The sequence below is a fragment of the Gekko japonicus genome, unplaced genomic scaffold, assembly GCF_001447785.1.
Source record: "Gekko japonicus isolate JY-2015 unplaced genomic scaffold, Gekko_japonicus_V1.1 scaffold2639, whole genome shotgun sequence".
Lineage (NCBI taxonomy): Eukaryota > Metazoa > Chordata > Lepidosauria > Squamata > Gekkonidae > Gekko > Gekko japonicus.
In genome coordinates this window covers 3,535-15,809 of record NW_015171581.1, presented here as the reverse complement: position 1 = coordinate 15,809, position 12,275 = coordinate 3,535, and the positions used below count along the sequence as shown (strand labels likewise).

Below are 12,275 nucleotides of genomic sequence, written 5' to 3'. Positions count from 1 at the left end.
GCCACCATTTCTCTGATTTATTTCAAACAAGTCTGTTTTGATCAAGTCTATAATTTCTTAGTCTGCCCTTTCCCAGAGCCTTGGGACAGGTAACTGCAGCTTTTCATTAAAAGAGAAGCATTTCTGGTCTTGGAAGAGAACATCTGTATATTCACAAGAATGCTTAACTGTTATACTGCAGTTGAGGAGGTTCCAAATGTTTCAGAAATGCTGTCTTAGTGATCCTCCTAAGAGTCCTTGTGTCACCTATAAATCTGCTGATTTAATCCTGTTAACAGACCCTTAAGTAACTTCTGACTCCTGTTCTGTTTTCCCTGAAAGTGGATGAAGGTTTGCACATGCTCAGAAATGACTGATTTGTACATTTGGGATTGGAAAACAATTGAACTAATAGCTAATGGTGGCCTTGGCTGGGGAAAGGAAGGTTTTCTTTCAGGTTGTGTCTCAATAGAATTCTCTGAAGTTACTTTCTCTGCCAGGCAGTTCTTTAACTCACACCTTCACTCTGGTTGTCAGCTAGGTGGTTTTGGTTGAGTAGGTTACATATGTGGAAGTGAAGTAACTGGTGAATTGACGGTTTTGCCATGTACACTGGATCCAAGCCAATGGTTTGTCACCCTTTTGTACTCCGAAATGAATTACTGTCTTTCCCAGTGACTTTTTAATAACTTGACCAATAAGGTTCCCATGGAGTCAGGCTATCTGAAAGAGCCCAGCATGTAATATCCTGCTGTGGCTAATATGCCACAGGTACAGACAAATAATTTACTAAAATATGTGGCAGCCAATGTTCCCTCTAAGCTGTGGAGCCTTGTGAGCAAAAATTCTACTTTTTAAGCTACTGGCATTAAAGTTGTGAGCAAGTGATTTGGCTCCTGCATAAATTAGTTTGCTCTGGAGCCCTCCTTCCTGGGCCGAGACAGAAATGTGTGAGCTGGAGGCTAAAAAACTGTGAGCTAGCTCACACTAACTCAGCTTAGAGGGAACACTGGTGGCAGCCCCACATTTTATTGGATCCATCTGACAACTTGTACTTCAGGCCTAAGTATTAACTATAAGATAATGGCAAAAACAGAAAGATACTTTGCTGCAAGAAGATGAGCTAGAAGAGGAAGAAAGTAACATGCTCTTTGGTTTTCCCCACAGATCAGACGATAAGGACCAAGACTAGTATGGAAGATTCTGAAGGGGACTGTTCCATTCAGAGAGAAGCCAGCCTGTCTCAGTTCTGTTCTCATCTGGTCACTGCAAAGAACCTGTGAGTCTTTCCAGACATCATTTTGTATTTTTTTTCCTGTTTACTGCTCAGAAATCATTTCGTTTTTGTTCTTTCTGTTTACTGCCAAGGCACCTAAAAGCCTCAACTTGAAAAAAATTCCTACACAATGTAGTCCCCACCCCCTTGAGCTTTTGGATTTGGTCCACTTATTTTATTTTATTTTAGTGCTTGAGAAACAAAGTGTGAACTCAATCTGTCTCATTTCTTTTCTTCCCATTTCTCTCACAAGAATTTTTGATAACAGGGGTTATAGTGGGTAGCTTTCTCGTCAATTCTGCTGGTAGAAAGCCATTTAGAGGGTTATTGTTAAATGGTATTATTCTAGTCTCTGCAAGTCATTTAGCTGTGCAGGTTGCAGAGTGAACCTGAGTACCTGATTAGCTACACTGGCATATTTGAGAGTTGTGCAAAGGATCTTCTTGCCAATTTAAAAAAGGACTTGCAGGTGTCTTATTGGTTAAAAAAAACAAAACCTAGCAAGCCACATCTGTCAAAATGATGAGTACTGTTGACGTATCAGAAAGTTGCTATTCCATACTATTTCTTTGCGTTGACGACCTGTCCACCCTCTTACTGCCAGGGTACGAGATCTTAAGAACCTTGGTGGCTTTAACTGACCCAGAGGATGGGATACTGGTTCAAACTCCAGATGGTGAGTGGCTAGTAGATTTTTCCATGCCTGTTTACAGTCACCATAAAATAGTACCTAAATTGGCTCTGTCCAGTACAGTTGTTATCTTTTAAGAAATCAGAATCTATGAACATAGCAGCTGAATGAATGCAGGAAAAAAGAAATGTGTGAAATGACCCTTGAGAAGGTAGGGCATGTTTTGTTTTGTTGTATTGTGTGTATATTTGAAAGATTTATATTTCATCTCTGTACCATAAATGGCACTTGAGATCAGTGCTCCCTCTAAGCTGTCTTAGAGGGAACACTGCTCGAGATAGTTTACAGCATAAAATGTAAAAGATTAAAACACATAAATAACAAACCTAAAACACAGAACCTAGCAACTGCCTAAATACTCAAAGTAACATTTCTCCCTCCCCCAAAAAACAGTGAGAATAAGGCCAATCAAAGGCCCAATAGTCAGTAATAAAATCAGCAGTGAAATCACAGATTAAAACAACACATTAGGGAAAACAAATACCAAAATGCCCTCTGGAATGGCATTGTCGTAGTAAGATTCTGAATGGCAGGACTGAGGCAAAATGACTTGGGGTGAAGAAAGCCCATATGTTGGGGGCCACAACTGAAAAAGACATGTCCTCCATAAGCGTCAACCTTTCTTCCCTTAATGTAGTCACCTGTAGCAGGGCACCATCAGTTGGTTTAAAAGCACAGTCAGGCAAAGGCAGTCTCCCAGGGGCTCATGTCCTACGCTTTTTTGGGTGGCACATTAAATTGAGTCCAAGAAAAAATTGACAGCTACTATACTTGAGCTGGAACTGGTGTTACATGGTCTCCACAGCAAGTTCCAGTTAGAATCCTTGCAGCCCTGTTTTGGACCCGGTGAAGTTTAAATGCAACCTGATGTTGCATGTTAAATAAAACATGCTGGCACTCAAACATGCCATAGAAATTTAGCAGGATTTGAGGGCCCAGTTCCCTTGTCATTTTAAAATGTTTTAGGAGGGTTTAAACATTATTCATGCCGTATTTTAGAGTTGAGCACAGTCCTATCAAGCATGGCCCTACATCAGTGCAGATGGTTAGAACATGAAACTCCAACAGACCCTTGATATATACCTGTTTTAAATGGTGAGCACATGTATGTATATTTGGAAGCAGGAGGCAAATGACTAGATTTTAATTTACTCGCTGGATACATCACTGACGGTAAAAATTAATCTGGACTGGGTCACATTTCTCTCTTCCTTCTCCCTATCATATGCAAGTGTCTTTTTTTCCCCTTGCCCCACTTACAACTGAGCTTTAATGCTGGAACTTGGATGCTGCCTTGGGTGTACTTTTCAAACAGAAAGGCAGGATATAGAACATATAGAACTCAAATTTTGGCAGATCTGTTCATTGGAACATATTCTCAGCATGATGTTTAAAATTTCTCATTTAGAATGAAATAGTCTTTAAATCTGTATTCAGATTCAGCTCACCTGAAAGTGCTTTTAACACTATACTGTTACCATACCTGGTAAATATTACTGCATATCAGCTTAGAACAGCATTGCGTAACCAGACTATGCCAACAGAATTACTCCTGGGACAGTACTTAAAAATACCCCAGGAGCAACGTATTTGTATCTGTAAAACTTCTGTGGAGGATCTTTTTCATTATGTCATGGTCTGCCCATTGCACTGGGAACCGAGATGTAAATTCTTGACTGCAATAATAGATCAATTGCAAATATTTTCTGATACCGATAAATTAATATTTGGGCTGTCAGACGCAGACCCTACAGTTTCCTATAGGGCAGCGCTCTTCGCCTTAGCGGCTAGTAATATCAGGGCCATGAACATAGGGAAATTAAATGAAATTTAACTGTAAAACGGCAATGTTTGGGGCTGTGTATGTGTTTCTGGAGATGGGTATCTATATTTAAGATTTTAATTAATTTAAATACTGAATGTGCAGATTTTTAGAAGTTATTATATTTTAAATCTAATTCAAGTTCCAGTGCTGTAAATTGTCTAATTTGTATATTGTTTTAAATTGTAATGGCCAATGGCTACACAATAAATTTTACTACTACTAATATACTGTTACCTGACCATTGCACTATGTGGGAAGGGGATATTGTGTTGGCTTTGTTTAAACAAGCCAAGGAATGACAGAACCAGATTCTTGTTTGCATTGTACAGGCTTAGTGTTTTATTAAGGTCTTCTTCCTTTTTAAAGAAAGTCTAGTAAGTAAGCAGTTGATAGCGTATTACAACACCTGTGTAGTTTTATAACAACAAAAGGGATTTAAAAAAAAAAAGAGGAACTATTTATTTGCACAGATCTTGTATGCTTTTGTTGGTGTTTTCAGCTTTAAACTCTCTTGATACGAAATGGAGGATTTTCAGGGCAAGCTCTCGCCGTATTTCATTTTTTAAATTTATTGACGAGATAAGCGATCTCAATTTTCAGCTTTAAGAAATTAACAAAATATTTGTCCAATATGAAATGGAAGTGATAGAAGCAGTCCCCAAATAACACACTCGAGTGAGCAGAGCCAATGAAGTTCTTTCAGGACTGAGGAATACGTTCTGTCTGGCTAGTCTCAGTTAACCATCCGGCTGCGTTGTTTCTGGCTGACTTCTCAAAGCTGAACTGAACTGTTCCTTTTTGTTTTAGGCTTTAAACTCCCCGGACAACTGGAAAACTTAAATTTGCCGCAGCCGGGCCAAAGCCAAGTTAGCATAACCAAGTAATTGCCCCAAGATGGGCGAGGAAGGTGCAGGTGAAGCTTTTGTGGGTATAGTGGCTGGTGGGGGCAAAGATTATGAGGGCGCCCTTCCCTCAGACACAGTTTCATTGAGTGATTCAGATTCAGATGACTTTGGGTTCCCAGATGAGGCCGAAGTTGATACCGTCTCCCCCGAAGATCCCCTGGCCTTGGATGATGTCGGAGGCGGGTCGGATGAAAGTGGCGGCCCCCCGCACGGCCCCCGCAGGTCACCCGTCCAACCGTTTCACCTGAAAGGCATGAGCTCCAGCTTCTCCGAGCGCAGCCAGAGCATCTTTGATTGTCTAGAAGGGGCGGCCAAACGTGCGGTGCCCTCACTGGCCGAAGACAACATCATTGACGGGAGGTTTAAGCGCCCTCTGCCTCCACCCAGCAAGACGCCTGCAGAAAACGTTGGAAGACCCAGCAGGCCCCTGCCATCTCCTAAGAGTTCTCCTGAGGTGCCCGACTATGTGGCCCACCCAGAACGCTGGACAAAGTACAGCTTAGACAGCGTCTCGGAGACTAGCGAGAAGGCAAACCGATCGATCGCCATGGAGTTTCTGGAGGGCTTGAAGAAGAGCCGAGAACAAAGCAGTACTCGTTCTGAAAGCTACACCCCGTCTTTCAACCAAGATCCCTCCAGCTCTGGGGCCGGAAGGATTGTCTTCACTAAACCATCAAAGGTGGTTTTAGATGTCTCAGGAAGAAAAAGAGCGGCGGTGGAGGAGGAGGAGGAGAAGGAAGAGGCAAAGCCGATGGCTACGAAGCAGGAGCTCAAAGGGAAACCACAAAAAAAGTCTAGCAACCAGAAGGAAGATGAAACAGTTGGACTAGATCACTTAGGTAGTGGAGTCAAGGAAGTGGGAGATGAAAAGCCATTGCAGTTGGGGGTGCTGAGCATTCCCAAAGGGCCTGGCACAGATTCTGCTGAGGCACTCGAAGATGCAACAGTGGTCACGGTGGGATTCCACGGCAGCAAGAAACGGAGCAGGAAGCATTTCCGGCCCAAAGCCAGCCTGGACGAAAAGGAGGAAGATCCCTAAAGAAGCTGGAGAAGTGATATGTACATATGTGTTCTAGTGTTTTTGCAGAGAACTTTCCTTGACATTTTCCCCCCCTTTGCCAGGTTTGCATAAGTTGGGCAACTTGCTTGTTTTTGTTCACTGTTCTTCAGGCCGCGACTCAAAATATCCCTTCTGTCCCATTTTACCTTCCCAAAACGTCCCTCTGTGCTAGTTTTGTTTGAAGTGTTCTAGAGATGCTTATAAAAGATTCAGTAACGACATAAACTTGTCTTTGGAAAAGGAGGTCTCTTTACATCGCCTGTTTCAAGTCGGGGAGCGGATCCTGTGGCCCCGTGCTGGTTTTTTCTCTTCTTGAGACTGTTACTGAAGTATTGCTTTGCCTCAGCCATTTGTATACTCTCTGTTAACTAGTATCCCATCCCTGAATATCTTAACCGGTGGAACGTTTTATATGGACGAGGCCCAAAAATACCCGATTGGGATCATGTGGAGCGAAGGCTTCATCTGTACATTTCCACACTGCCAGTGAAAGTAAAAGCACACTAAAGGAGAAGGTGTATCCTGGGGAGAGACAAACAGGAAGATGTATGCACACAGTAATGGCATGCGTGGGGGGGGAAATAAAGGCAGTCTGAATTTTACCCTCTTTCTTTTTGATGTGTGGTGTTTGGTGCAAAATTAGTAATATCGCAGAGAAGGTTAAAAAAAAGTTAGTGGGGGAAGGAATGCATCTAAACGAAAAGAAACTTGGCAACCAGTCCGGAGTTCATTCAATTGTGAAAACGGGGTAAAGGTCAAACCCTCTTACTTTCCAACTTCCTTACTTCCCTATCTTAAAAACTGTGGTCTAAGGTTTGGAGACTTTGTATTGGCCTAAGTCTCTAAACCTTAGACCACAGTTTTGGCCTAAGTGGGAGCTGCGGTGGCTCAAGTGGTTAAGACGCTGAACTGCAGGCTTTGGAAGGTCAGTTGTTCAGCAGTTCGAGACCCGGGTGCCGCATGACGGAGTGAGCTCCCGTCTCTAGTTTCAGCTCCTGCCAACCTAGCAGTTTGAAAGCAAGAAATTGCAAGTAGATGAATAGGTACCACTTCGGTGGGAAGGTAACAGCATTCCGTGCGCCTTGGTGTTTAGTCATGCTGGCCACATGACCACGGAAACGTCTTTGGACAGCGCTGGCTCTTTGGCTTTGAAACGGAGATGAGCACCGCAACCCTAGAGTTGGATTCAACTGGCTTTTGAGCAAGGGAACCCTTACCTTTACCTATTGGCCTAAGTGGATTTGTTTGGAAAGCAAGCAACTGTTAAGGATTCTCCATCTTGCTCTGTTCATTGCATCATCGGCCGCAGGGATTCTTTTAAGGAAAATATGGAACTACAAGAGGTATGTGAGGTCACACGCATAACGTGTTACCACAACACACTGGGTACATTTTCCTTGCATGTACATGCACATGCTTTGTAACGCCAAGTCACATTTAGAAGCCAGATAGACTAGGAGAAGATACTCCGAGATGGGAATTTGACAAGACTAATGCAAAAGATTTGAGTTTTTCTATTGCCCAACTATTCTTGTGGAACTGTGTGTTTTTTCCTGGAAGTATATATTTCATGCCTGATGGTTCATTTTTAAAAGCCATGATTAGCTTTCTTCCACTGCTCTTGCCTTACCCAACCTGCTGCAGCCTGTAGAAATTTATTTGTAGCAGCTGTTCTTTGCTTGTCAGGCAGCAGGGGAAGTATTCTTGTCACTGTCGGGTGGTTTGAATGCAAGTAAGACTCTTTTTTTCTCTCTCCTACATGGAATTTGGGTATGTAGGGACTCCAGCAATCAGATAAAAAGGGGGGAAAGGTCCACACTAAGTGCACAAGACAATAGTAAGACTACCAATCAGGAACTTACTTAAAAAAAAATGTTACTATCTCATGCGTATTGTTAGGTGACAGCAGGGGTCATTTAGTAGAAAAAGAGGTGCAGGAGCTCATTAGTTTAACTTATTAGCATAACTTATTTGCATATGCCACACCCCCTGACATCACCAGAAGTGTGTCAGAAGGCAACACCCACCACTCAGGCTCCACTGGACTGTTTTGGATTGCTAGCTATTGGGGGGGGGGGGGGACCCGCAGCGAGGAGGGAGAGCTTGTACCTGAATAAAACTTGGTCTTAAAGATGCCACTGGACTGTTTTGGACTGGGGGGAGCTTTGCAGCTTACCTAGCTGCTTCTTGCTCTGACTGAGGGCTGCTGGGAGCAGGGCGTGGGGCTTGTTGCATGTGCCCACCCCCTGGGCTCTTTACGACCGGAGCTCAGCTCCTGTGCACTCCTGCAGGAAATGACCCCTGGGTGATGGAAACATGTAGAGGTGTCTAGAAGTGCTTGGGGATAGTGTTCTCTCAGCTGCATTCCCCCCAGCTGCCTGGAGTACTTGCATGTCTGTTTCCCAGCAATTGCCTTATATTATTGTTCCTCTTATAGTCAAGGGAACAGACATCAGACTCCTTTGCTACCTGATCACAGCAGGTACTCATTATAGCTATATGTGTGAGGGGCAACAGTGCTATTATTTCAGTTGCTAGATGGCATCATCTCCAAGCAACTAGGGCAGATAATTGCTAAAAAGTGGCGTGTACGCTATCCAGTCAAACTAGTCCGAAGCAGAATCTTCGTCTTAAAAAACTCAGTCCTGATCACCACAACAGTTGTTCTGAGACTTTTGACATGTCTGCAGATTTGGGAGCTCCAGAGTTTTTCTGGTTTTCCCCGGCAGACTGGGAGGGATCTGCATACATTTCTCTATATTTTTATTTTCTCTTTTATATTCTACTTCCTTAAATATTGGAGCTGCTTTGCAGAAGAGTCACTAGAGATGACTGCTCAGGCTTAACTGAATGCTTCAGTGTTCTATATATGGTGGACCTGCAAGAATTGATTTTCATTATGAAGAACATTTGCAGTTTGCACTATTGAAAAAGCACCTTTTTTTTTTAACCTCTTTGGTCAGGGACCAACACTTTCATCCACCCCTTGTCAGCCCCTGTTCCTCAATGACCACTTCCAGCGCCACTAATTGCAAACACGGTTGTAAACTTCCGGAGGAGAAAGCAGCTGGCAACTTAAAACCATAGAGAGAATAGTGGATATGTTGCCCAAGAAATGGCACTGGGTTCACCCAAGGCTATAGTGTTTATGTCTGATCTGTGTATCTCTTAATGAAAGCTCAATGAACTGAACCTACCAATGCCCACATGACCAAATAGTGCTTACTGCTTGTAAATCCATCCGTCTTGATTCAGAGCCATCCATATACTTCTGATCTTAATGGGCTTGGCTGTCATTGCCGAAAGATGGACTGAAGGGAAAAACAAAGGCGGACTGATGCCACTGATTTTGCAGCTCGAACCAATTCCAGCCATGATTTTGAGACCCTACTTCCACAGGTGACGGTTTTCTCCTTCGAGCCATTTCCTTTTCAGTTTTGGTTCTCAGCTGGTGGTGAATCAGCTTCTGCATTGCTAGAATCGGGAGAGTTTCCATCATTTTTTCTATGGCAGGCCTGACAGCTGCGTTGCCATCAGAAAACAAAACACTTCCTATCACTACCCTTCCATGCTAGGAGGAGTTTCACATTTTGCATTTCTGTTTGTTATGCAGCTGTTAAAGGCAGGAGCTGTGCCAAGATAGTCTGGCAATGCCTGTGGAGGGTGTCTTTGCGTGTGTGCTAGGGATGCCAAGTTACTTCTATTGAGCTCAGCATTTAATACTGAATTCATATTGTAGAACTACAATCGAAATATAGGTGTACCTTGTGAATACAGAGGAAATCTTAGTGCCAAGATAGTCTGGCAATGCCTGTGGAGGGTGTCTTTGCGTGTTTGCCAGGGATGCCAAGTTACTCCTATTGAGTTCAGCATTTAAGACTGAATTCATATTGTAGAACTACAATTGCAATATAGATGTACCTTGTGAATACAGAGGAAATCTTACTGCTGGGGGGGAATCACTCTCAAAAGTGGTTCACTTTCTGCTTCACTTGTACAGACAGATCTGATGGTCCAATGGTTTCTCCATGGTAGGCGTACATGATATATTGATATTGAAGTCTAAAGCTACAGCTGTATGCATAATAAGTAATCATCTGAAGCACAAATACTTTGGCCACCAAATGAGAAGGGAGCACTCACTGGAGAAGACCGTGATGCTGGGAAAGATTGAAGGTCAAAGAAGACGGGGACAGCAAAGGATGAGATGGTTAGACAGTGTCATAGATGCAATGAACATGAAATTGAGCCGAAGTCTAAAGCTACAGCTGTATGCATAATAAGTAATCATCTGTTTATGAAAGAAAACTTGGTCAAAACCGAGTTGCTCACAAGTACTGTATTCTCAGACGTATCTTTTGAAGTAACATATTGGTTTATTTATTCTCACATATCTTTTGAAGTAACATATTGGTTTATTTTCATATTGTTTTAAATTATTATAATGGGTTTCCAGCTATTTTGCACAGAAAAGCTCTTGCAAATTCACATTCTACTAGGGATCTGTTAGTAAGTTCTGAAATACACTTTGCTTGTTCCCATCTACTGTCCTTAAGGTCTGGATGACCCTGTTTGTAATCTTGAACCAGCTTTGGGAGAGAAGAGAAATACACACAAAATGGAGGAGAGCATCCTTCAAATCAATGATAATTTATTCCAGCTTTTGATATTTTGTGTTTGCACATAAAAGAGCCCTAAGCTTTTATGAGAACAAAATCATATTGGACTAAAGCAGTTCCTTGGATGGAGAAATTATGTGTTGGTGAAGACAAAGTAATGGGAGATTATTTATCATAGGTGATAGCCATGATGGGTTTTGAGGACATTACCAGCAAGACTAATGTGGACTAACGTTTGAAAGGAAGAGTATAGCAAGAAGCCTAAGTAAAGAGTACTAATGTGGCATGCTATCACCTCTGGGAAGGCTAAAAACCAGGGAAAGTAAACAGAAAGTATTTGGTACACGTTCTAACTGCCGTTACACATACGGGAAGAAACACTTTTAAGACTAATACATGCAGTGCTAAGCACAGGAAGGTGTTGGGTTGGATCCAGCCAGCTGTTTAGTTCAATCTCGCCCCATTTTCTTACTATAGCCCCCACTGCACATGGCTTTTGTACATGCTCGTCTCATGGTCCCTTTTGGGTATTCAGAGGGGACCCACTCTTCTCTTTTTTCATCAGCTGAAAATCTGATTTGATCTAACTTGTTACACGGCTATCGTAAGGCACAGAGGTACATGCAGCCATTAAAAGAAAACACGTCAAGTATGCCAAGAAGTCAATCAGCAGCCACAACCATTATTTGAGCTTTGGGAATGAGTGTTAGTTATCAATATACATCATGTCATCTTGAGGCTGATGAGCGCATTCACCATCTTCATTCCTTTCTGGTGCAGGCATTTGATCGGAGCCAGTATTTATGAAACCTAATGGGATGTTTAGAATAAAAACATTCATTAAATACAGCAGTTCCTGGGCTAAACCATCCAATGAAGTGACTCTCTTTAAAAGTTGTTCCATATAATCCTAGTCATCTGTTTTTTAAAAAAGCCTCAAAATTAATTTTGTTCCTCTCTGCCTGTTACTAGACAGATTTAGAGAATCTATAAGCGGGGGACTTGGGGGGCCCTCCCATTTCCCTCATCCTCCACTTACAAGGGCAACATCTTTGGGAGATAGGCCAACGCCAAAACCTTCCTTGTAACAAATTAGAGGGTAGGGCATCAAAACGTGCTCTAGAAAAAGCCCATCTATAGCCGTCATATGTGATGTTAGAAAGATATGGAGTGCATCAAAAACCAATCTGATTTTTTAAGGCTCCATATCTTGAAGGTAAGAGCGCTTCTTCTGTCTGCAGCCATTAAAAGAAAACATGTCAAGTATGCCAAGAAGTCAATCAGCAGCACAACCATTATTTGAGCTTTGGGAATGAGTGTTAGTTATCAATATACATCATGTCATCTTGACGCTGATGAGCTCGTTCACCATCTTCATTCCTTTCTGGTGCCGGCATTTGATCAGAGCCAGTATTTATGAAACCTAATGGGATGTTTAGAATAAAAACATTCATTAAATACAGCAGTTCCTGGGCTAAACCATCCAATGAAGTGACTCTCTTTAAAAGTTGTTCCATATAATCCTAGTCATCTGTTTTTTAAAAAAGCCTCAAAATTAATTTTGTTCCTCTCTGCCTGTTACTAGACAGATTTAGAGAATCTATAAGCGGGGGACTTGGGGGGCCCTCCCATTTCCCTCATCCTCCTCTCTTTCCTGTTCCTGAAAGGCCCCATAGACTATTCCTGCTCTCCTCTTCATCAACCTATTATTTTGTATTATTTTTGTATTATTATATTTTTATGATGATGATTCAGATTTCAGATTTTTCTGCAAACCTGGAGCTTTTATCAGGTTTGTAGAAAGATATGCCTTGTCTCTCCATGGCTCCAGTTTCTGGATTTAAGTATTCATAGATGGAGCCATTCTGAGAATGAGAAATATTGATTTTTGATCCATTCTAGAAGAGTAACTATGTTAAT

The 12,275-nt window shown here is 42.2% G+C and overlaps 1 protein-coding gene across 2 annotated transcripts in view; it reads left to right on the top strand.

Moving 5' to 3' along the window:
- Positions 1-6,334, top strand: part of TSSC4 (tumor suppressing subtransferable candidate 4) — an 8,859-nt gene extending 2,525 nt beyond the window's left edge. The window contains exons 2-4 of one of the 2 annotated variants that reach the window (XM_015419824.1): positions 1,147-1,258; positions 1,860-1,931; positions 4,579-6,334. In XM_015419824.1, the coding sequence (XP_015275310.1) occupies positions 4,666-5,715 (1,050 nt within the window). In that variant the 5' untranslated portion in view covers positions 1,147-1,258; positions 1,860-1,931; positions 4,579-4,665 and the 3' untranslated portion in view covers positions 5,716-6,334. The remainder of the gene's footprint in view (positions 1-1,146; positions 1,259-1,859; positions 1,932-4,578) is intronic. The other variant, XM_015419825.1, reaches the window with a different exon arrangement.
- Positions 6,335-12,275: the final 5,941 nt, after the last annotated feature.